Source organism: Pygocentrus nattereri, chromosome 14 (assembly GCF_015220715.1).
Source record: "Pygocentrus nattereri isolate fPygNat1 chromosome 14, fPygNat1.pri, whole genome shotgun sequence".
Taxonomy (NCBI): Eukaryota; Metazoa; Chordata; class Actinopteri; order Characiformes; family Serrasalmidae; genus Pygocentrus; species Pygocentrus nattereri.
In genome coordinates, this window is record NC_051224.1 from 37,746,034 (window position 1) to 37,771,785 (window position 25,752).

At 40.7% G+C, this 25,752-nt stretch overlaps 1 protein-coding gene, 1 pseudogene and 1 gene segment (V, D, J or C); 1 reads left to right on the forward strand and 2 right to left on the reverse strand.

Annotated features, from left to right (window-relative positions):
• Positions 1-3,470: 3,470 nt before the first annotated feature.
• LOC119265112 lies at positions 3,471-5,048 on the reverse strand (annotated as a pseudogene).
• A 386-nt stretch (positions 5,049-5,434) lies between these two features.
• LOC108412909 (apolipoprotein L4-like) lies at positions 5,435-12,313 on the forward strand. Its single transcript, XM_037544631.1, has 6 exons — positions 5,435-5,549; positions 5,806-5,859; positions 7,296-7,784; positions 7,874-7,909; positions 8,033-8,107; positions 9,262-12,313. The coding sequence occupies exons 1-6, from the start codon at positions 5,539-5,541 to the stop codon at positions 10,319-10,321; spliced, it is 1,725 nt and encodes a 574-aa protein (XP_037400528.1). The 5' UTR covers positions 5,435-5,538; the 3' UTR covers positions 10,322-12,313.
• Positions 12,314-17,529: 5,216 nt separating this feature from the next.
• Positions 17,530-24,650, reverse strand: LOC108412911. The segment is given in 6 exon segments: positions 17,530-18,194; positions 18,325-18,636; positions 19,688-19,960; positions 21,741-22,055; positions 23,697-23,978; positions 24,085-24,650. Coding segments are annotated over 6 exon segments (1,596 nt in total).
• Positions 24,651-25,752: the final 1,102 nt, after the last annotated feature.

Below are 25,752 nucleotides of genomic sequence, written 5' to 3' on the forward strand. Positions count from 1 at the left end.
GCCACGCCCCTTTATTTATTATTTTGCCACCGCATTGGCCAATGGTCGTTTTTTTTTTCGGTGACGTATGTACACGGACCCCTGACATCCAATCAGAGCGCGAATACTTTTTAGATATTCTATATTTATTTATTTATTTATTTATTAATTAATTAATTAATTAATTAATTCATTACTGTGGTGTGAACCTTATTTATTGGCGATGTCAAACATCCAAAATCAGTATTTCTATAACTGGGTATTAGAATTTTTTTAATGACATGTATATAATGTTACAAACAAGGACATCCATATTATTATTATTATACACATTATATATATATATATATATATATATATATATATATATATATATATATATATATATATATATATATATAGCATGTCCAATTGGCCTGACTGCATGTCTTTGGCCTGTGAGGGGAAACCAGAGAACCTGGAAGAAACCCACTCAGACACGGGGAGAACATGCAAACTCTACACAGAATGGACCCTGGTCACCCGGCCGGGGATTCAAACCCAGGCCCTACTTGCTGTGAGGCAACAGCGCTACTCATTGCCAGTATTACAGTTTGGATTATGATGATTTATGACACCTGACGCTTTTGTTGTGGCATATTATGGAATAAAATTTCCCTGTGACCAGAAATTCTTAAAGGGCAACCACACACACACACACACACACACACACACACACAAAATCGATGGAATTCCCCTTTAAGGCACTCAAGTCACTTGAACTAAATAATGAATTATGGCACACAATCACCTTAAACCAGCGTAGGAAGGGCCTGATTTCTTTCCTAATTGGGGAATTCCATAAAATTCACTAGGAACAGTCATTCAGAGTAGTTTAATGTGAAATGGTTCTCTGTAGAGAAACATATCGACTCAGACTTCTTTACAGTGGAGGTAATAGGAACCAAATATACACAAATAACAGGAACACGAATATAGCCATTTTATTTACTAATATCCAAAATCACCAGTGAACCTGCACGAGTCTTCTGAGTTTACATGGAACGTTGATCACTGACAAAAAAAAAATCTGACAAAAGTATATTCTTTGGGAACTATTTTGCCTCACATCTCCCTGCATGTACCCTTCCACTATGAATGGATTTCAGGAAACACATTTACCTGAAACAGTGTCTCAGACTTCAGGCAGTTTATTCATAACCATCTCTTCTAATAACTTTGTTTTAGGGAGATAATAGAGGCTCTAAACTTCCAGACGTCTGGTTCCAATCAACCCCACCTATCAAACCACTCTGAAGGACTGAAATGTGTTTACATGTGGTTAGTCAAATTAAAGGGGAAGTTCATGTTTTTAACTGAGTCAGACATAGTATGTCAGTTTCCTCCAATCAGAGCCAGGAACAATATCTCAGCTCAGTTACTCTCAGAACTAAAGTCCAGCAAAAACCTCCAACCCAGTGTCTGCTTAAACCCCACCCACAGAAACTGAAACTGGCTAGAAACTCGCAACCAGTCGCAATCAGCTGATGAAACAGACTCACGACCAGTCGCAACCAGCTGATGAAACAGACTGTAAACTGTTCTGCTATGACCACATACATCCATACATACAACAGTACAGTGTTGCCAAATTACATGTCCATTGTGTTGTCGCTACAAATACAGCTGTCTGAGAACTTTAACAGTGCGAAGTGCTGAAACATAAAACAGGGAGCTGGCAGCGTTTCACAACACAGTGACATATTTACTCCAAGTTTTGACTCAGTATCTTGACATAATGACTTTTCATCCTGAAGTAATGAATTACTGTTTTGAAATGTGAGGCATTATTTTGAGATATTAAGTGAAACTGTTGTGAAAATCGTTATTTTCACGTTGTAAGCCATTATTTTGAGATACTGAACCAAAATGTCAAGGACGTAAGTTATTGTTTTGACATAATAAGTCATTATTTTGAGTTACATTTATTTCAAGATACTAATTAATTTCTTCAAGATAATAAGTCAAAATGTTGACAGAGTCAGTCATTATTTAGAGATACTAAGACAAAATGTTGACAAAGTCAGTCATTATTTAGAGATACTAAGACAAAATGTTGACAGAGTCAGTCATTATTTAGAGATACTAAGACAAAATGTTGACAAAGTCAGTCATTATTTAGAGATACTAAGACAAAATGTTGACAGAGTCAGTCATTATTTAGAGATACTAAGTCAAAATGTTGACAAAGTCAGTCATTATTTAGAGATACTAAGGCAAAATGTTGACAGAGTCAGTCATTATTTAAAGATACTAAGACAAAATGTTGACAGAGTCAGTCATTATTTAGAGATACTAAGTCAAAATGTTGACAGAGTCAGTCATTATTTAAAGATACTAAGACAAAATGTTGACAGAGTCAGTCATTATTTAGAGATACTAAGTCAAAATGTTGACAGAGTCAGTCATTATTTAAAGATACTAAGACAAAATGTTGACAGAGTCAGTCATTATTTAAAGATACTAAGACAAAATGTTGACAGAGTCAGTCATTATTTAGAGATACTAAGGCAAAATGTTGACAAAGTCAGTCATTATTTAGAGATACTAAGACAAAATGTTGACAGAGTCAGTCATTATTTAGAGATACTAAGACAAAATGTTGACAAAGTCAGTCATTATTTAGAGATACTAAGGCAAAATGTTGACAGAGTCAGTCATTATTTAAAGATACTAAGACAAAATGTTGACAGAGTCAGTCATTATTTAGAGATACTAAGTCAAAATGTTGACAGAGTCAGTCATTATTTAAAGATACTAAGACAAAATGTTGACAGAGTCAGTCATTATTTAGAGATACTAAGTCAAAATGTTGACAGAGTCAGTCATTATTTAAAGATACTAAGACAAAATGTTGACAGAGTCAGTCATTATTTAAAGATACTAAGACAAAATGTTGACAGAGTCAGTCATTATTTAGAGATACTAAGGCAAAATGTTGACAAAGTCAGTCATTATTTAGAGATACTAAGACAAAATGTTAAGTCATTATTTCAAGATGCTAAGCCATTATTTGAACATAATAAGTCATTATTTTGAGATATTAAGTCAAACTGTTTTGAAATGAAGCTACTATTCTGACATAAGTCATTACTTCAAGATACTAAGACATTATTTTGACATAATTAATTTATGATATTAAAATGGCAAAATGTTGAAAGTAAGTCATTATTTCAAGACGCTAAGTCATGAGCTGGAGGTTAGGGAGCCAGCCTCATGACCGGAAGGTCGCCGGTTCGATCCCCAGAGCTGACAGCACATGACTGAGGTGTCCTTGAGCAAGACACCTAACCCCCAACTGCTCCCGGGGCGCTGTGGATTGGGCTCCAAACAGGCTACATTACACAGGTAGCTTATCCAACCAATTCAGCCAATTGTCTAGCAAAGCCAAGCTTGTTCCTATTGTGAGGAACTCCTTTTATCATCTAATGCAACTTATGCAACATAGGTAGTCACAAAGCAAAGCCAAGAGAGTCATAATGCACATGAAAACAGGGTTTCTGAACCCATAGTACACCATTATATACATTGCCACTGTGTCCTGTTGGAAGCTGGAAGCTGAAAGCCTCCAACTGAAACTGCAGCTTGTCACCCTGATCTTGGAATGTAAACAGGAGCTTGAGCCTGTAATCTTTGCATCAACCAGACACCTAATGAGAGGGCTGTACAGTTAGTCAAATCAGAGGAATTAAAAGCACCCGTGGTTGTCAATTATTGAGTATTGAGGGACTGCGTTTGCATCCTTGACTGGTGTGACCACACAGCTATCCGCAAACACAAAGAGAGGCACATGGTTGAACTTCATCACCGATGCCTGAATGTTAAAGAGGTCTCCCAGTAAGCATTGGATGGATGGCCACTCATACGTCCAGTCATCTGCAAGCAGCCACATATCTATATACTGTATATACTTACAGCTATAATGAGATGTTGAAATTCTTTTTACAGAGCAATTCACAAATATGTCACTCAAATGGACAACAAGGTTGGTACAGGCAACATCACCACTATGCCAATTAGTCTTTAGCCTCGACACTACACTTTAAAAATAGATTAACTTCAACAAACCTGTCATGAGCCTTAAGGAGAAATCAGGCTGTAATTCAGGCATCGGTGCATTCCTGCTCACATTCATTGTCCTGTATCAGTTTAAAGACACGTTTATTTGTTTGTTTCAGAATGAAATATTTCCATGAAATAGTGCTGCAGAAACACACAAAGTCCTCTCCTTGTGCTAAATGTAGCACCACTAACTCTAATGATGGAAGTGCCTTGAATAGCCACTGGGGTGAAGGTTAACATGAAGCTATAGATTAGCACATCTTCAGCCATCTGAAAAAGATAAGGAGTCATCACGTAAAGTTGGTCCAGTCAAAATGTTGTTAGCAATAGAAGGAAATCAATTACTGCCAATTGGCATTATTAAAAAAAAGGACTGATGCTAAGTGATGTTAGCAGTTACTAGCTTCTGCCACGTTTACATGTTTGGTCAAGCAGTGCAAATGAGATTGGGTTACATTAACAGTGGAAGCCATTTGTTAGCCAAGGCGTTACCCTTAAAGCGCTGTTACAGGCCTGCAGTTCAGACTCCAAAACAAGAACATTTGCAGCACCATCCTGCCCTGATGGACCACCGCCTCCAAGCATGAAAGCAGAAGGCGTTAGCAGCTGCCCAGCTCCAAACGAATCCTGCTTCACTTCCACCTAAACTGTATTCTCCCCACACTCAGCTGCCACAGCGTTTTGAGGGACTGGTTCTCTTAACTGAAATTGCACTGGGGGCTGTTTTGGTGGCTGTGGAACATCTGGAAACCTCCATATCACTTTCTTCACCAGTCCCTGCAATTGTTGATGAGGCTGAATATTTAGAGAGTATATAATTGGCTTTAATAATTGGCTTAACTTTGGTTTGCCTGGGCAGGAATCTGAGACTGAAGCCCAAGCAGGGCTTATGCAGATTTCCCACTGGTTGCTTGAGGAGGGTTCCTTGAACTAGTCTGCTGACCTTGGTAGCTTACCGTGCCTTCCATTTTCCATGTTTGCTGCTGGACTCAAGCAGGCATTCAATATCTTCCCCGAGAGTGAATGGTTTTAGACGGTGGGTAAACACCACTTTACTGTGGAATGACTTATCACAGTGATAAACTGTTCATACATCTAACAGCCGTAATGCTGCAATCAGGCCAGCAGAGGTACACCACAGTACTGTAACTGAATTATACAGGTTTTTAATGGGAAAAAGAAAAAAACTATTGTTTGCACCTGAACAGTAAAGCAAATAATAAGTCTAGAGCTAATGGGAGAACATGGAAAAGTCCAGCATTCAAACGTAGACCATAGCTCAGAAACCCAAGAGAGAGGACGAAGGTTAAGTCACTTATCAGCAGAGAACCTGGCAGGCAGATAATAACAGGAGGGAGAGCGAAACTGACGTTGTTCTTTTTAACGAAGTGAAAGACGGTCCCTCTTCGCTGTCCGAACGGAAAATCCAGAGGAATATTCCCATTTTAGTTGGACAAAATGAGACAACAGTAAGTGCACAGACTTTTGCTTCAAAGCATATTTAAATAATACATAAGCTTGATCATAACAATCATATAATACATAACAACCTGTCGTTACACATTCAGGTATTCAACATCACTGCTCATTACCTCCTAATACACAATTGATCATGTTTTCCAAAGATCTTGGTAGCTGGCTGTAGGATCATTATGATCAAATAGTTCTTAATTATATTGTAGCCATTGGTTATTATTAAAGCTCCATGCAATTGTGTTTTCTCAGTTTTGTGAAGTTCTTCAGTCTTTTCAAATCAAGTGGAAGTCAAATGGACACCAGGTAAGTAGTTAAAGAAATCAGTCTTGTACAAGACTGTCTCGTATGTGTGCTGGAGCCAGAAGTGTGAGTGGGCACAGCCAGGAGTGTGAACGGGCACAGCCAGGAGTGTGAGTGGGCACAGCCAGGAGTGTGAGTGGGCACAGCCAGGAGTGTGAGTGGGCACAGCTAGGAGTGTGAGTAGGCACACCCAGGAGTGTGAATGGGCACAGCCAGGAGTGCGAGTGGGCACAGCCAGGAGTGTGAGTAGGCACAGCCAGGAGTGTGAATGGGCACAGCCAGGAGTGTGAGTGGGCACAGCCAGGAGTGTGAACGGGCACAGCCAGGAGTGTGAGTAGGCACAGCCAGGAGTGTGAATGGGCACAGCCAGGAGTGTGAGTGGGCACAGCCATGAGTGTGAACGGGCACAGCCAGGAGTGTGAGTAGGCACAGCCAGGAGTGTGAATGGGCACGGCCAGGAGTGTGAGTGGGCACGGCCAGGAGTGCGAGTGGGCACGGCCAGGAGTGCGAGTGGGCACGGCCAGGAGTGCGAGTGGGCACGGTCAGGAGTGCGAGTGGGCACGGCCAGGAGTGCGAGTGGGCACGGCCAGGAGTGCGAGTGGGCACGGCCAGGAGTGCGAGTGGGCACAGCCAGGAGTGTGAGTGGGCATTTGACTCAACACTTTCCAAAATCCTGGTGTAATGCAATGGCGCTGCATCCAAAACCACATACCACTATACTACAGACCCTATACTAACGAATGCAGCTGTAAAGGTGGTCTGCTATTCATGAAAGTAGTATATGGTTTTGAAGGCAGCTGTGGCTCCCTGTTCCCTACACAGAGTGGATTATAGCCAGTCCTTGGCTAGATTAGCCTCAGTGAGCTAATCAGCTTGGCAAGCAAGCTCTGCAATGCAAAACCTTATGAGAATCACAGACATACTGTACCTAAATGTGTGCATAATTCGTTTGTCTGGCTATAAACGTTGGTGAGGAGCCTTTATAGTTGCTTTTGTTGTTGTTAGCCATGTAGCCTTTAGCATGCTAGGTAGCAAGCTAGCAGAGTGATTGTAGCCCAACAGGTCAAATGTTTGATTGTGAAGTGTTAAGCATTTTAATTAAGTAGTTTACGTGTCAGATCATAATGATTTCTGGGCAAACTCTGATGCTGAATTTGTTACTTGTGTATATTCGGTCCCTCGCCTTTCCGGGCTAATCTAAGAAACTTCACTTGAGCTCATAATGTAATAGAACAGCCCTAAAGATGGGCTGGGCGTTCTCTCATGGAGAAATAACAAGGCCAAGTGGATGAGGGCCTGTTAAAGCGCTCTTAAAATGGGCTTCATGGCTTCTACATGTCCAGTATTTGCCCAGAACATATTGTAGTACTTCAGTGTGGTCAGTTTACATAACTGCTTAAAGAATTCTTCTCATTTAACCCTCGTTTTTTTTTGCACAGGGAGGAACAACTGCGAAAGTACATCTTGGAGACCCTCAGCTACATCAAAACAGCCAAGAACTTCTGTGACACAGAACAGCAGTGGACCACTCAGAGGAGGAAAGAGCTAGAGATGATGAGAGACATCAAAAGCCGTGCAGGCAAGTTCTTAGGCCGTATCAGAAAGCAGGAGCTGGAGAACGAGCTGGAGGTGGTTCTAGGAGACACTCTAGAGGGGCTGAAGAAACTTCATCACTTCCTGGACGCAGTGGAAAGGCTCGCAGTCACCTCACTGTTCGTGTTCATGGACAAGAGCTTCCTGTTGGAGGGAGTGAACACCGAGGCTGTGCGAGCAGTGATCTCAGCAGCCAGAGCTGTGTCCCCGCTCCTCATCCACTTCAAGAGAGATGATGGAGCTTTCTTCATGCCTAGGCTGGGAAATGTGGACGTCCTGGCCTTCCAGCTGGACAAATACATCCGCATCACAAAAGAGCTCTGCGAGAGGATGGAGTAAGCAATCACGTCAGTTATACGGCACCATATTTTACAATATTCTTCTAAGTATTGCAATTATTCTAATGAAAATTTCTTCTCTACAGGTCCAAAAGCACCTTGGAAGTTATAGGCATACAGGAGTAAGTGTCGTCAATATAAATGTAAAATTTTTCATGTTCTCTCTTTTTCTTCTTTAAATGCATATTTCAATGTGTATTCTGTCTGGTTTATTATTATTTGGTTTATTATATGTGAAAAAACAGCAAAACATCATCAAGATTTACTTTCACCATAAATGGAACCATGAAAAATGCAATTGTCCGCTTGAGCAAGATCAGGTAAGGGTATTTCATCTGTTTTTAAGCTCGTTTTGAAATTTTAAAGGGCCCATATCTTAATTTTTCTTGAATGTTATTATCCCCTCTGTAGTCCATTTAAAATGTTTGTATGGTTTTATGTACCAACATTTGTACCCATTCAGTCAAAAGAGCATTTATGTGCTCAGGCACTGATGCTGGATGAGAGATCTGGCTTACAATCGATGTTCTGGTTCATCCCAAAGGTGTTCAATAAGGTTGAGGTCTGGGCTCTGTACAAACCACTTTGTGCACAGTGGTTCAGTTGTGCTGGAACAGGAAAGGGTCCTCCATAAAAACTAGAAGCATACAACTCTCTAACATCTTTGTATGCTGTTGCATTAAGAACTATAGGGTGGAAATCCTGAAAACCAGCCCCAACTCATTATCCCTCCTCCACCAAACTGCTACTGGCATATCGGTAGGTAAAGTTCTCCTGGCACCCACCAAACCCAGATTCATCCATCAGACTGCCAGATGGTGAAGCTTGATTCATCACTCCAGAAAACACATTCGCACTGCTCCAGAGTCCAGTGGCTTTACATCAGTCCAGCTGGCACTTGGCATTGCAGATATTGATCTTAAGCTTGTCTGGAGCTGCTTGGCCATGGAAACCTGACACACAGTGTTTGTTCCAGAAGCAGTTTAGAAACTTTTTTCACATGCTACATGCTTCAGCACTCACTCTGTGAGCTTGCGTGGTCTACAGCTTCGTGACTAAGATGTTGTTGCTCCTTAGATGCTTCCATTTCTCAATAAAATCACTTACAGTTGACTGGGGCAGATCTAGCAACTAATCTATGGCAAAGGTGGCATCATATGACAAGCTTATGATTAGCTTTTCAGTACAACCCATTCTGCTGCTCAGTATTTGTCTATGGAGGTTGCATAGGTCTGTGCTTGATTGTATACACCTGCTAGCAATGGTTGAGGCTGAAACACCTGAACTCAATAATTATATACTATACTGTAAATGTTTTGGCTTTTATGACATCACAAAAACAGTGAACATTTTTTTTTAAATGAGGAAAAATAGGTTTTCCATGATATCTGCCCTTTAAGGATGTGTGAATTATTGGTCCTGTTGTATGGATTTTCATTAACCCTGCTTTTTAAAAGTAACCTCTTTCTTTCAGAGTGGACGAGTCATTCAGGATGTCATTCTTATTTAACGGGAAAGCTCAGCGCTTCATTGAGACATACAGGGGATGTCGTTCCAGGATGGTCCAGTTCCTGTCAGATCTAGAGGAGACTGCAGTCAAGTTGGATAGGATGAAGATGGGTTCCAGCATCTCCACTGTGGCGGGCAGTTCAGTGGGCATTGTTGGAAGTATCTTGTCCATCATAGGCCTGGCTCTTGCCCCTGTCACTGCAGGAACATCTCTAGCCCTCACGCTCACCGGGGTTGGGTTAGGGGTCACCAGTGGGGTCACCAGCTTAGTCACAGGCATCTCTGAAATGGCAGTTAATAGCTATCATGGGGCAAATGCCAACAATGTCTTCCAGAGATTCATGCAGGATGTGCAGATGGTTCTAGAGTGTCTAGAGCAGGCAGCTAGACGTCAGCGTTTTCTACCACGCCTGGATGAGGGTAATACGGCACTCGGCTCTGCAAAAGTAATCATTCATGCTGGAACGGTCGGTAAAGGTATTGATGCCCTCGTGGATGGAGCTTCAGCTATGAAGACTCTCAAGACTGAGGAAGTAGCGAGGACTGCGGTCAACATGGGCCTTCAGGAAGCTAAAGCAGCTCGGAACATCCCCAACCTTGCTGCAGACCTGCCTGACATCGGTCGGCTGGCTAAGGGCACTCCCCTGGCGATGTCAAAAGCAGCCAGGGCCGGGTTTATCACTCTAAACGCCTTATTCATTGGTCTAGATGTTCTGTTCATCTGTAAAGAAGGTGTGAGTCTGGCTAAAGGTGAGACAAGTGAAGTGTCTCAGCTCATCCGCTCCAGATCAGCTCTGTGGCGCTCAGAGTTAGAGGCATGGGATAAGATCCATGACCATCTGTGTAAAGGAAAAGAAGCGTTCCAGGACAACCTTGACATTCTTCATCAATCCTTTAGCATCACTGAAATGATTAGATCACAAATGAAGAAGTGGCATTCAGCATTAATGGGATATACAGTGTATTGCGTACTGTACCTCTACTGCATATGGCTACAAATAGCCACATATATTATGCGACCTTAAAACGAATTTGTGGTTTTTCAGCCTTATGCTTAAAATTGAATCAAGTGAAAAGGGGAGTATCTTCACCCTTAGAACCTTTGGTAATTTGGGGTATTTATTTGGTATTTGGGTCAGTTACTATTACAGTTGCAATTATAGACTGTAGTATTTAAAGTACTTCAGTCACACATGCCATATGTTGTTATTTGCAGGTGGCCTTGGGCTACTCAGATATACCATGATTTGATATGTAAATACTAAGACAATTTTGATGTGTTTATGCATTTGACTAATTTTTTTATCAAAAATGTACCTGCTGGCTTTGGGTTCTAAGGATTAACCAACTCAAGAGTGATGCCAAACAGTGAAATAATGATAAAATTAGCCTTACTGCATCCATAAAAACTCTGTTTTTTTCTTAGCTGATGTGTTTAAGTGCCTATCAAGTGCCTAAGTCACTTAAGGCCCATGTACAGTTTACAAAGGGTTATTTCACTCAAACACTGGCAGATTTAACCAGAGATGCTTGATAAAATCTTCCGTCCAACTCGGTAAACTCAGTTAGTCATATTTCACTACTTAACACCTCAGCTAACGCTACTAGCCTGGTCTTAGTATATCTTCCCACTTCCGCTGGGAAACAGCGAACTTATGGAGAGTCAGGTACCAAACACGAAGATCCACTAACTTGAGTTGAAGATTTTATTTCATTATATCTGTATGATTAGAGTAGAAAATGAGCCTGAGCTTGATTTTGATCTGAACTCTAATTCTTTATATGTGCTGTTTGACTGGGGCCGCGACGAGGCCGTCCTTTACTGCCTGCTTTCGCTGATTTTGCTCTGATCTTTGATCTGATAGTCATGTAGATTCACATGTTATTTAGCTCTGCAAATGAATTTAGTGAGTTCAAAGGCTGCAAATGAAGAAAATCAAAGAAACTTAATTAAGCTATTCATAACTAGGCTAGATTGACCAACCCTGCCGCAATGGTGGACCACCAGCATAACACTGCATTACGGCATTACATTCACAGGCCCTATACAGCTTTTCAAACTGCTCTGACCACACACACACACACACACACACACACACACACACACACATAAATACAAACACACACACAAACACACTCACACACACACAAACAAATACAAATACATACACACACACACACACACAGACACACAGAGACACACACACAAACAAATACAAATACATACACACACACACACACACATACTCGGACAAACTAAGTTCTGAAGTTCATGTTAAAATTGCAGTTTTTACATTTCACTCAGGCTTTTATGCTGATAATGAAATGTTGTAATGAAACATTTTGTATTAATAAAATGCAAAAAGAAGCATTTTTCACTAGTGGTCTCAGACCTTTAGTCCCCACTGCACATCACTGTATGACACAGCTCAATTCCACATGTTATTTCAAACCGTTTAGCCTTCAGCATTATTCTGAAATGTGTAAAACATTTACTGTATGAACACTAAATAAATACTAAAATATATAAAACATTAAGAACATGAAAAAAAAAATTCTATTACTAAGTTTCTAAATGTTTGACTTTGACGCCCTCTTGTGGGGAGAGGAGAACATCTTCATGCTTTAACTGGACACGAGCTATAAGCTAAGAAGAGTCCACTCCTGGTACACTGAGTAACAGGATTGTTCAGAACATGCATAAAAATAGCTTTAAAATGGATTGTGTATGTTTTTTATGCTTTAATAGTGACAGACAGATGAGCATAGAAATTTGTAATTGTAAAGAGCATTACATTACATTCATGTATACATTATACACATATGTGCTTTTCAAATTTTAAAACAGTTAGTGTTTATTGAATATACAGGGGAAAATTAAATAAAATGTAAAATGTGGCCATGAAAAATGTACGAGCATTACATTTTTAAACAAAAAAAAAATAGAAATTGATATTTGATACTTTTGTTTAGGATTTGTTTGTTAATTACAGTTTCAAGGTGGGCTGTGTCACTAATCAAGGACTCACACAGAGGAACGTGCAGGTGAACTGTCCAGCATCATTATAAGACTCTCGGGTGTCTCTACTTATCATTGACACTTCCTACCACAAGGGGCCATCCCGTGGGCTCTTCATTCTCCTGGCAGAAGGTACTGGAGCATTCGGTCCACCAAGTCCAGACTGCATTGTTCTCTAGACGTGACAGAAACTGGGGCATGTTAAAGTCAAATTCACTGTATACGCCAATAAACTTGCGAGCATCAACTAAGAATGCCAGTGACTCTGCCTTTCTGAAAGAAAGAAAAGAAGTGTTTAATGAAATAAAGGCGTAAAATGAAGTTAGCACTATTCCCCAGGGCCTAAACTTCACCAGTGCTTGATGAAATTAAGCTCTTACCTGATTTCACTCAGCTGGTTCTTCATGGACAGACTTGGACTCAAACTGAACCTGTATTTACATGTGTAAAGAATCAGAAAGCTGGGTTTCCGCTTTGAAGTATCATATTGAAGGACAAAAGAATCTGTTTGTATTGATGATACTTACTCCTGAACGCCTGTACCTTGTGATATTTTCCTGGATCTGTAGATGAAAAACAGAAAAACAGTGAAATGTTGTTTAGTAGTTGCTGTCATATCTCTGGTGATTGTTAAGGTTTTGGGGGTTAATGTGGTGTTCTAGGTAGTTGCTAAGGTGTTGCTAGGTGGTTGGTATAGCATCGTAGGTGGTTGCTAGGGTGTTGCTAAGTGACTGATAACTTCTAATGTTGCTAGGTGATTGGTAGGGTGACGCTTCGTGGTTGCTATGGTGTTTTAGGTGCTGGCTAGGGTATTGGTAGGTTGTTTCTATGGTTTCCCAGTTAGTAACTAGGGTGTTGCCAGGGTATTGCTTAGTGGTTTCTATGGTTTTCTAGGCGGCTGATATACTGATTCAGTAGTTTTGTTATGGGATTAATATGGTATTCTATGCTAGGTGTTGCTAATTGGTTGCTATAGCATCTTAAGTGGTTGCTGGACTATCACTAAGTGGCTGCTAGGGTGTTACTAGGTGGTTGCTATGATATCTCCAAAGGTTGCTAGAATGTCACTAAATGGTTGCTAGGGTGTTGCTAAGTGATTGATGTAATGTTGAACGATAGTTGTTGGGGTGATGCTCAGTGGTTGCTATGGAATTTCAGGTGGTCGCTATTGTGTTCCAAGCGGTTGCTCTGGTGCTGCTAAGTGGTTGCTATGGTATCCCAGGTTCTTGCATTGTGCATTGTACAGTGTATTGTTATTCATGTAAATCCAAATACTCTGAAGTGCTTCTACAATTGTACAATGTCCTCCACAAATATTGGCACCCCTAGAAAATAGGAAATACACCCTTTGTGGCCTATCCTTTGATCTTTCATTCAAAATACTAATAAAAATGTCATTTTAATTTGAAGTAGTGATTAAAAAAACACTTGGCCACCCATGACGTCCTGTTTGACTGAGATATCAGTCATTCATCACTATAAAGAAAGACCAGAGAACACAGGAATGATGTACCACAAAAGGTTATTAAGCTAAATAAATCAAGAAATGGCTACAATTGCCAATATTTGTGGAGGACACTGAACTTGTACTTTACAAATTATAATAACTATAAGTGGTTCAACTAAATGAATCACATACTTTATTTCCTGGCACAGCCATTTAGTGAGGCAGATGTATTTGTGCAGATGATGGATCAGAAGGTCCACGTTGTCAAGATTAGGAGAGGAGAAAGCGTCTCTCTTGAAGTTGATCAGGAGCGGGGATGCCCAGCGAGGTGACTGCTAGCTTTTCTACCACGTCTAGGACAGGCTGAAGTTCATCCAGCCCCTTCAGAGTGTCCTCCCAAACTGCCCCCAGCTCGGTCTTCAGTTTCTTCATTTTGAAAGAAATTAAGAACGTGTCTGAGCGGAGTTTGATGTCTCTCATCTTCTTCATCTCCGACTCCCTCTGACTGCTCCACTCTTGTTCAATGCGACTGAAGTCCTCCACTGTTTTGATGTAGGTGAAGGTATCAGAGATGCATTCTTCTGCTTGTTCCTGTGGCAGCTGTCTACATCAAAAAGAGAGGTCAGTGAGGGGGTTTCCTCAAATAGTTCCTCAAATAATAAGCTGTCTTTTTTTTGTTAAAGAATCTTTGAAGAATTTTAAGAATTAAATTTGTTAAAGACTCTAAATTCAACTTGTTGCAAATTATTGTATATTTCCTTTAATGAAGTTCCATCATTGTTGCACGGGCTCTCAAGGCCGGCACTGAGAAGCACAGCTGTGCGTGGCGTGCATAGAAGTTTGGTCGAAAGGTCCATGAGGCGATCAGTCGAACAACAACAGCATGAGAAAGAGTACACAGATGCAGAAGTGGGGGCTGTGGTGTGGGCACAGACAGACGTGGCAGCTGTAGTGCGTGTGGGAGAGTTCAAACGTCAGTATAAAAAGAGCAACAAAGGTTATTCTCTAAGAAAATGAACCAAAGAGAGGCTGATGAAGAAGCCAGCCGAGAGAAAGACTGACCGAGTTAAATAAGCTCATCACGTTCTTTCCTTTGTGTTTTACCACTTTGGTCAAAATCACTTCTTACTCACAAGAAGGCTGCCAGGTAATACCTGAAACAGAGAAACCACACAGGAAACCGTCTCTGTCAGAGCTCAGACAGACAGACTATAAACAATCACTCAACTGCTGACGACCTAGTGATGATATGTAGAAGAAAGTATCTCATTAAGCAGGATTCGTCAGAATTGGCATAATCTAACACAAATATTAAAACTGATTACTTAAGACTTGAGTAAGACTTAAGAAGTAATAGTTGTTACTCCATTCATAACGTCTACTGTTAAATCCACCGACACATGTATAGCACATTTCCACCATTAACATCATTAGCAACGACAGCAGTGTATCCAGTTCTGGCCTTTTATACAGACTCATATTTCTCTGGTAATTACACTAATTACAATCAGAGAACTAATTTTACTTTCTTTGACAGCTAAACAGCTCAATCACCTTATATTTAAAGGTATTTCCTACAGAAAACTATGATATTTTGATGGCCTTATCAAAGTCTAAAAATAATATTAAGCTGAGTCTGTATAAAAAACTTCTCACAGAATGAATTAACATTAAAGACACAAAGCATTAGAAAAAATGACTATATTATGCTACATATTATCTTATGCTATAATTGCTATGATGTAATTCTACTATAAAAAGCAAAGTGGCTCCATTCAAATGATGTGAATTCTCTGTACCTGATGTTTCATGAAAATAGTATGAAAAATAAGCCTTTTGTCATCACATCCAGTTATTTAAATGATGCTTTTTAAATCCCACAAATGGGGAAATTCCACCTCCGCATTTAACCCATCCGTGAAGTGAAACACCACATACACACTAGAGAATACACACACACTAGGGGGCAGTGAGCAGATTTGCCCGGAGCGGTGGGCAGCCCTATCCACAGCGCCCGGGGAGGAATTGGGGGTTAGGTGTCTTACTCAAGTGGACTGTCGGCACTGGGGATCGAACTGGCAACCTTCCGGTTACAGGGCCAGTTCCCTGTGACGTGTGGCAATTGTCTCCATCATGAACAAAAGGCTGATGTGCTTTAACTGAAGTGTGGCACGCAAAAAGATAAAAATCCCGTGCTTTGGCCTCAGCGCACTCTGTTTTGACTCGATTGACATGGTAACTTCTGTGCCATGCATCCCATTGGACGTAACGCATTTAAAGGTGCGACTGTGAATTTTACGCATTCAGTGCAAACAGCTTGTGTTCAGACAGTGGAGAGCATTCATCAAAAAAATCTGCATCTGAACTGCTGGGAACTTGTCTCACTCTGACAACTCTGGCAAAGCAGAGACGGAGCTGAGTGGACCTTCTTGTTCAACACCACGTCACTCATCTGTTAATAGATCGACTATAGAAAGTAACATTTATTGTCATTTATATAGAAAGAATTTCAGCCATCAAAACAAAAAAAAAAAAAAAAACTTTTTTTAAGGGTGTGTCCCACAACAACATAATGCAGTTGTAGAGGTGGGGCCTCTGATTAGTAGAGTGAGACCTCACTGGGGAGTGATTAAAAGGGAAGTGTAGAATTGATAAGGAGCAGTGGGGGGTCAGAGCCTGTCTAAGAGTGGGAGTGAGAGAGAGCCTGGGCGGCTGTGAAGACTTTGTATATGGTGCTGGAGGGTGTTATTCATTGTTGTTAGCCAGTGATGAAGACAAATAGTTGGTGGTTTAGGTGTTCAGGGACAATTTGGGATGGACAATTGCTTTAAGTGGCTCTTAATCCAGAAATGTCATATGACGCCACATGCTCAAACTGCCGGGAGGGTCTCGCCAGCAGGTGGGTAAAGTGTATACTTACATTTCTCTTGTGTTTCCTTGTTTATATGTGTGTTATTATAGATATTGTAGAGGAGTTTGGGAAGTAGGTTAAGGGTGAGTCGGCCTGTGGGTGGATTAAGGGACATTTTCAGTGTTTGGTTTCAGTTTACGAGAATTTGTACTGTAGGTGGTTTGTAGTGGTGAGAGTGAGAGTGAATTATTAATAGGTAGCTGATTGTTGTGGGTGATTTTGGTGTGTAATGATCCGTATGAGTGGGTTCTCTTAGTTATCTTTTGGGGAATGTTCTTGGAGAACCTCTTTTCAGATGTGAAAAGCTAAATAAAGATGAGCTGATTAACTTTGTTTGTGTAAGGTGGTTGCTGAAGCCTCTGATCTGGACCTTACAGGGTTAACAAAGGTGGCAACTGTGTTACATTACCTACTTAAACTCCAGGTGTTCAACAATACAAACAGCATGTGCAAGTATTGCGTTACTGAGTATTGTTGACATAGAAATGTAAGTGTGGTCATGAAACTACTTTAATGTTTTTTATTTTATATTTTATTAACCTAAATCCTGTATTTGTTAAATTTCAGTGTTTTGTTCTCGAAATGTATTGAAAATGATGGTCATTTTGCTGCCTGACCCAGTTCAGTCAGCAGAGCTGCACTGCCTAAGGCTCTGGGGGTTGGGTGTCTTGCCCATTTGCACAGTATCCTCTCTTATTACTCTAATGCTGCTGCTGTACATCATCAAACACAGACTGTTATTTGAATTACAGGATATTCTAAGTGCTTTGATTGAAGACTTTGGTCACAATAGAATTAAAGAGAGCAAAATTAAGGTTTATAAAAGTCTTCCAAATGAAAGATGGACTACATGGTGTCAAATGCAATTATATGTATTTATTGTTTCAAGCGTTGCAAAAATGATAATAATAATAATAATAATAATAATATAGGCATATGTGACAATAAGCTCATATTACTGAGGGTCAATCCTGATCATCTACCAAGTCCCCATAAATGCTTGGGAACATTAAATCCAATTTTAACCTGAGAAGTTTGACCCAGAAGGCAACATGTAGCAACGTATACAAGCAGATCAAGAGCAAAAACAGAGGAAGCAAAAGACCAGAACAACGTCCATCCAGGACATACGGAGAGGCCAGTGTCTAAAGTGTAGGGACAGATTTTACACTCTAATTTTAATATTCATTATTGCAGGTGCCTGGCACTTGGCTTTACGCATGGATGTTGTCCTTGTTGTCAGTGTGTAGCTGTTCTCCATGTTGGCATGTTTGACTGCGCAAGCGAATTCCGACCGGTTGTACTGCTGTCCAGGCACGGTTAAGTAGCTGAGGACAGTCAGTGTGTTGTCCTTTTTCATGCTGGTCATGCTGTGGCCTTCTATGTACTGTCCACCGTTTACTTGCCACATGACATACACGTTCGTGAGATCAGAGCTGCTGATCTCACAAACCAGGGACACCATGTCAGTGACAAGGACAGACTTATGAGGCTTGTAAATGACTACAGAGGGGGTTTCGCCTACAGGGCAAAAGATACAAGATAGAAGATACACCCATTTCAGAAAAACTGTTTTAATATCTCATTTAAAATGAATATATTTAATATAATATCGTCTGAGAAGATTTGACTCCAGCAATAAAAGACTCACCTTTTTTAACACTGATTTTGTCAGAGGTTGTTGTTTGGTCTCTTGAGGTGGAGCAAATCACTTCTGCGCCTGAAAACCAGACGGACTCTTCAAGGGTCAGTGTGCTAGTTTTGGTAAATGATGATCCTGTCTGTTTAATATGACCATTAAGAACATCATGAGCTGCTGGTCTCCGACCTCCAACTGTCCATGACACTGTTGCTCCTTCCACCTCCTTCTGATTATCACCAGTTAAGACACACTCCATTACTGCTTTTCTGTTTATAAAAAGGTCCTTTGCTTGTGGTGGATTGATTTTCAGAGAGAAGTGATCTACACGTAAAAGTAAAAAACATCACTAAAACGAATAAAGAAAGCAAAGTTATATAGAATTATAGTTTAATTGACATTAATTATGACTTAATTCATGTTAGTATCTGTACACTCATGTATAGTATTGTGCAAAGGCCTGAGACGGTTCTTCATTCATGCATTCTTGCTTAATATCCACCAGCGTTTCTGTCAGCTTTGACCGTCTAGTGTATGCCTCCCGAATTCAGCTGCATGGAGATGCGGACCATTTGAGAAAAGTCCAAAAAAAAGGCACATCTGAGTCGTTTTAGATGACCATATGACCCTGACCTCTTCTACAGAGACTAGACTGTCTGTCATTTGTTCCACAGGCCTGGCAATTGCTTCATAACGTCCGACTCATATTTTCATCACAATTTTATTAATTTTCATTCTTTTTATGTATTTTTTCAAGACCTAGTAGACCATCAAAACTTAAAGCTTTCATGTTTGAGAGACAGGAGAAAATCAAGCTGCTTCAGATCTGAAAAAATCCACAGGTGTTTCTGTCCATCCTTCCACTGTGACTCAGCGCTGTGGGTCTGAAAGGATGTGTGGTAATATATGTATGGGTCTGAAAGGATGTGTAGTTATATATGTATGGATCTGAAAGGATGTGTAGATATATAATTATGGGTCTGAAAGGATGTGTGGTTATATATGTATGGGTCTGAAAGCATGTGTAGATATATATGTATGGGTCTGAAAGGATGTGTAGTTATATATGTATGGGTCTGAAAGGATGTGTAGTTATATATGTATGGGTTTGAAAGGATGTGTAGATATATATGTATGGGTCTGAAAGGATGTGTAGTTATATATGTATGGGTCTGAAAGGATGTGTAGTTATATATGTATGGGTTTGAAAGGATGTGTAGATATATATGTATGGGTCTGAAAGGATGTGTAGTTATATATGTATGGGTTTGAAAGGATGTGTAGATATATATGTATGGGTCTGAAAGGATGTGTAGTTATATATGTATGGGTCTGAAAGGATGTGTGTATATATATATATATGACACTAAATTACCTCTAGATGACAGACTTTCTGTGTATGTTCTGCCCCCGTGTGTGACTTCACAGGTGTATTTGGTTCCCGGGCTTGAAGGGGTCAGATCTGCTTCAAGGACACTGACCGCTCTGTAAAAACCAGAGTCATTTTCTGTAGATATCCAGTCTCGACCTCTGACTTCACGGTCATTCTTTTTCCATTTGATACGGATGTCTTTTGGGTAGAAGTCTTCGATGACACATGTTACGGTTTGGCCAAATTCCACCAGATGGACAGTTGGTAAATAGTTTGCTATAAAATAAAAAGAAAAACATTTCTTAATTTAACTGCAGTAAAACTTAATGGATAAATAATACAAAACATGAACTTAAATTTGATGGGATAGATGATATATTGAAGCAGATTTTTTCAGATATATTGGCTTCCTTGTTATCTATATTGCAATTATTTGTACACCAAGGATGGCACATCAGATGGCTGAGTCAGCAAGTGGGGGGGCAAAAACGACTCGCAGTCATCCTGAGGGGTGTGAGTCAAGTTTGGCCATGCATGCCTGGATTATCTAGTGGTGACTGTGGCCATGCTTGACCTCAAAAAGGCAACACTGGACTTGGAGAAGAGGCAAGAAGGGCAGCGGAGTCAAGGCAGGGACTTGAGGCTCCCTGGCAGCAAAGCCTTCATCCTCTGTGGGGGAACCATCTGCCCTGGAAGAGCTGAACATGCAGCACTAGATTTGGTGGGCAGAAACCTCTGGCTGTACATGAAACAAAATGCAACCTCCTTCAGTGGTTTGGAAACCCAGGAAAGGTTGACGTGATACAGAAGTGGCCCAGTCAGTGACCTGCAGAGCATCCTTGGTCTCGTCTTGTACTATGTGGGTTTGCCAACATAGCTGTGCTGTTACATGAGCTCACAGAAAAGGATGCAACCTTTCAATGAGACTAGAAAGCAGAGTACAGGTTTGCTGCCTTCCATGCCAAGCTTAATGAAGATCCAGTAGTGGCATTCCCGGAAGATCCAGGGTGGTGGCAAGTTTGTTGTGGACACACATGCCAGAGACAAGGGCACTGGCACAGTCCTATCACAAGTACAGTACAGGATTGAGAGATTAATTGCATACTAGAGCCAGCATTTGAGTAAGCTAGAGGGCAAGTACTGGGGGGCACAAAAGGACCTGTTGGCCATCATGGTGGGGCTACATTTCCACCCTTACCTGTACAGACTCCCCCTTCCTTTTGCCCACTGCTCATGCACTGTTGACCTGGCTCATGCAGTTCAAACAGCCCAAGAGTCGGGTGATTCATTGTGGACACACAGAGACAAGGGCATCGTCGTAGTCCTCTCGCAAGTACAGGACAGGAATGAATGATTCATCGCGTTCTACTGCACCATTTCCACCCTTACCTGTATGGGGTCCCATTCGTTCTGCCCACTGATCATGCATTGACCTACTCATGCAGTTCAAACAGCCTTAGGGTCAAGTCATAAGGTCATGTGGCAGGGTCAGCCACCATCTCCCTGCAGTGCACCAGTTCACTAGCACATGGCATGTGCTCACCAAAGGCAGTCATATGACTCACGCTGCCAGGGACAGCCCCTGTCCACTCACTCCATGTTTCAGAAGGGACTTTAGGGGAATGCCGCCCACCTGCACTAAGAGGACAGTCGTTGTTGCTGTTGTTTAAGTTGTGGTTGTTGGTTTATGATGTGCTAATGTGTTTGTGCTTCATTGTGCGAGGTCTGGGTTAGCCTGTGTGGATTTGTATCTCTACCACAGAGAGTTTGTATGACCTTCCGCACTATTCCGGCGGAATATTCTTTTTCAGCTGCCTTTTCTTCCTTGAGCAGAAATAATGACATCCTTTTGGTCTTCTTCAACCCCCTTGGCACAATATTATCATAGTCAATTATATTCTATTTTAAGTTTCAAAATCTATGCAGCTGAACTTTCAGATGACCTCTATCCATGCGCTGTAAATCTTCTGCAGCAGAACTGCAGACATAAGCAAGCGCCACCAACATCTATAGTTCGTTTAATGGTGTAACTGGGAGGATTTTCTGAAATGCTTACCTAGAATATTAACAGTTTTCTCCTCAGGAAGATCGTCACAGGGCTGTTTAACTCTGCATGTTACATTCTGATGTTGTTCCCATTCTCTTGCTGGCAGAGTCAGTTTGCTGACAAAGAGCCGAGTGTTGCTGCTGAGTTGTTCCCCTTTCGTCTCTTTACTGGCTTTCTTCTCTACGTTTCCACTCAAAACCCATGAAACTCTGGAGTTGGGCGCAGCTTCAACAACACAAGAAGCTGTTACTGCTAAATGTGGCTGAAGGGATGGATTGAAGAGACGAGGTTTCTCCAGATGTATCAGTGGTGCTGATGGATGAGCTGAAAATCCAAGAGAACATAACATGCAGTCAGTAACTGAGGTTTTATGGGTTTTTAGTTGCTCCAGACAGGGTTGGGAGGGTTACTTTAAACATGTATTCTGGTGTAGATTACTTATTACCTATTAAAATATTTTATCTGTAACATAATCCAAAGGATTACAACATTACACTCTCAGAAATAAAGGGACTAAACTGTCACTTGGGTGGTTCCCTCAAAGGTCTATCTTGGTACCTTCAGTCAGGGAACATAACTGAACCATAATCCACTGAAATGATCTGTTCCAAGCTGGACTGACTCCACACACCCTGCCTCGCCTCGCCTCCAGGCTTTTACTCTACTGCTCTGTTTTAAAACATTCTGTTATGAAAAGGAACAAATACCAACTTTTCACCTGGAGGAACTGATTTAAGCTCCACAATCAGACCTTAAAACCACTGTAGATCCTTTGAGGGAACATTTACACTGTTTGTACCTTGATGAACAAAAAATGTACCTGAACAGAACCTTCATTTCTAACCATGTAAAGTAATGTAGTACGATTACTTTCCATCACTTTTAGATCACTTGTCTTGTTAAAGTCATACACCAAACCAAGAAAAGTTGGGATATTTTGTAAAATGCTATAAAATGAGAATCTGTGGTTTGTTAATTCTCTTAAATCTTTATTTAACTTGCAAAAGTACAAAGAGATGATTGGTTGACCAATTTGATAGTTTTTTCTAAATAAAAATCTATGTTAAAAATATATATTAACCTGTGATTTACACATATTAACATTTCTGCACTCATTGCTCGAAAACTACTGAAGAAAGTCGTTCAAAAATTGAACCACATTTTCACATTTCGTTATTATGCTGTTCCATGTTATTCTGTTTTATTAATGTTATTAATAAAATTAATTAACTCAGTTATTAATTAACTCAGTCCAGCATCTTGGCAAAAGGTAGCTAGTGGCTAGTTTATAGCTATGCAAACAGTAGAATTTTATGTAGGAAGAAAAGAGAATAAAAGAGTTTACTTCCAGTTCGGTTTGCTGCCTTAGAATCAGACAATGTGTACAAAATAGGCTAAATGACAGATTCAGATCTCTGTCAATATAAAAAGAAATGCTGAAATTTATATAGTTTGGCTGAATAAAAGACCATGGACTGCTGATCATGACAGGGATTCTTCTTCAGAAGCCTCTGCTGGTGATAGCCTGCCCTCTTCCCAAAATTAAAAACTCTACAAATCAATTTGTGTTTCAAATTTCTCATTAAAATTGGCAAATTTTGTGGGAAAGGCACCAATTTTGCCTGGGTGTACTTTCAAAGTAATTCTGCTAATAATCACCAGACTTTAAATTTTATAATGCATCTGTAATATGAATACTGTCTATTTTACAGTAACTGTAATGCAATACAGTGACCTTTTGTTGCATCCTAAAGCCATTACATGTACTCCTTTAACCCAAGAGGCACAGAGAAACTATGATAAATGTTCCTAGAAACCCACGGATTGTGTAAACATCTACAGGTATACTCAAAAAGGAATGCATGATTGAATAAAGGAATGAATCATTAAAACCCTGAACTATTTTTAAATACTTACTGTAAATGTCCATTTACAGAAATAATCCTGTACATTTTCAAGTCTTACCTGCACAAATACGGGCGCTCTTCTCCACCGTTTCCTGAAGATCAGTGACCTGGCAGAAAAATTCCTCCCCTTTGTTCCACTCTTCCAGAGCCACTTCTATCTCATTGGACACTTTCACATGGCCATCTGCATCCATCATGACTTTACTAGAGGCACCAGTTGTATTCCCAGAGTTGGGGAGCCATTTGATCTCCAGGTCAAATCCAGTTCCAGTACACAGAAGCTTCTGAAGTTCTGATTTCTCCTCACTGGGAACCACTGAGAGTTCCACAGAGGGGTCACCTGGACAGAAGCTCAAAAAGTTATGAAGGCCATTCTGGCTTTACTATATTGGTTTGGTAAAATAAACAAATAAGTTAATAAATAAATGTACAGTCTCCATTCTTACCCCAAGCATAGAAATAAAAATCCACTAAAGAAAGCAAAATGAAAACTGCAGCTGCCATATCAGCGTAATGACCTTACGTGAGAAAATAATAGGCAAGACGGAGTCAAGTGAATACATAAAAAATGCAATGTGGGTGGAGCTCCTGCTGATGATGTGATTGAGCACAAAGCTGCCTTTCAGTGGTTGAGGGGCTTCTCTCTTTCTTTGAGTTGCTACAGTTGGTGGGGGGGCTTGACTCTTCATAGAAAGTCTGGGGGATGGAGGTGGAGGAGAATCTGGCCTGTTTTTTGGCTGGGAGGTTGGGGTGGAGATTTTGGTGGTTTTGGTGTCTCTGGCAGCTGTTATGGTAGAACATTGTTAAGGTTCTCATCCAATACATGCAGCTCAGTCAGTGTATTCCCAGTGAAGGGAGGACGTTATGGCTATGGAGCGATGACCAAGACTTTGGATGTCGGTGCTAATGTCTGGCTCCACCAATGGGAGCGGATGAGCCACACATGGAGAAAATTAGGTTCTCTGTCAGAGATCTCGCTCCTGTCTTATTGGTTTATAGTCCAAGTCACCTAAAAACACTTTCTTCTCAAAAGAACAGGTCAGTCTGTTTGACCTGCAGCTTTTATGTAGCTCAGCATTCAATCCAAGTGGCCCTGAGAATATATCGGTTCTCCATGCAGGCAGAGGAACGCTGCTAAATGACTGCAGGTTGGGCTCGCTGAGTGTGTTAAAGGTCATTAAAGTCCCTTTTTAATGTTTCAGACTCCCACTTTCTCATATTGTGGCCATTAAATTGGACTTACAGTAATTTTACAGTGAAAACACACGAGACTGTTTTATTTCTGGACAGGACACCTCATGACAGTATATGTTATCTGCCCTGATATGTTTATCATGCCAATATTATGTAGAAGAGTTCAAGTAAAGCCTTGCCCAACACATTTTATGGAGAATGCCATGTGATGAAATGAGCTGGGAACATTTACATGAATAAAAACGGACAGAATGTGAATGAACGGTGAGCTTCTTCCTTTATTTTACTTACTACCTTAACAGATAGCCTTGTGCTATAAACATTGCATATATATTGTGATCTGACTAGTGTGCAGTTGTGATTCCAGCTGAGATGAGCATGGGACGCAAGGATGAGAACATCGTCCTCATTACACTCCTCTAAAACTTACTTTCTGCCACTTTCTATAGGTTTTAGATCTGTAAATACACTCAAATACAAACGAGCCGTTCAATTATTTGAGCTAAAAAGAAGTGCAATAGAAAAGGTTCACTGAGAACAAAGCCTGTTTCAAGAGTCTTCTTTTATTAGTAAAATGTGTGAAAGTCATCCAACCATGTCAGAAACAAGTCACTGTACCAAAGCAGGACCACAGAGAGCAACTGTTACATAACGGATTACATACATGTATGCAAATATAGCGGTCCTGTCTGTGCAGGTGTTCTCCACTCTGTCTCATGGACACAGCTGGCCTCTCACTTCTGCTTTTAGGGGGGCTATTTGAGTCCTGTCGTCGCCCAACGCAACCATTCGCTGTGTGGTGTGCTCCCTGGAGCCTTTCATGCACTCGACACCTGAAAATGGGTGAGTTCTGAGAATAAAAGACATAGTGAAGCATTAACATGACGTTTCGTTTGCATTTTTGTGCTGTTGTTGTGAAA

Coding starts and splice junctions, on each gene's coding strand:
- LOC108412909 (XM_037544631.1), top strand. Junction 5,860..7,295: donor GGAAGTCAAATGGACACCAG/GTAAGTAGTTAA, acceptor TTTTTTGCACAG/GGAGGAACAACTGCGAAAGT. Junction 8,108..9,261: donor GTCCGCTTGAGCAAGATCAG/GTAAGGGTATTT, acceptor TCTTTCTTTCAG/AGTGGACGAGTCATTCAGGA.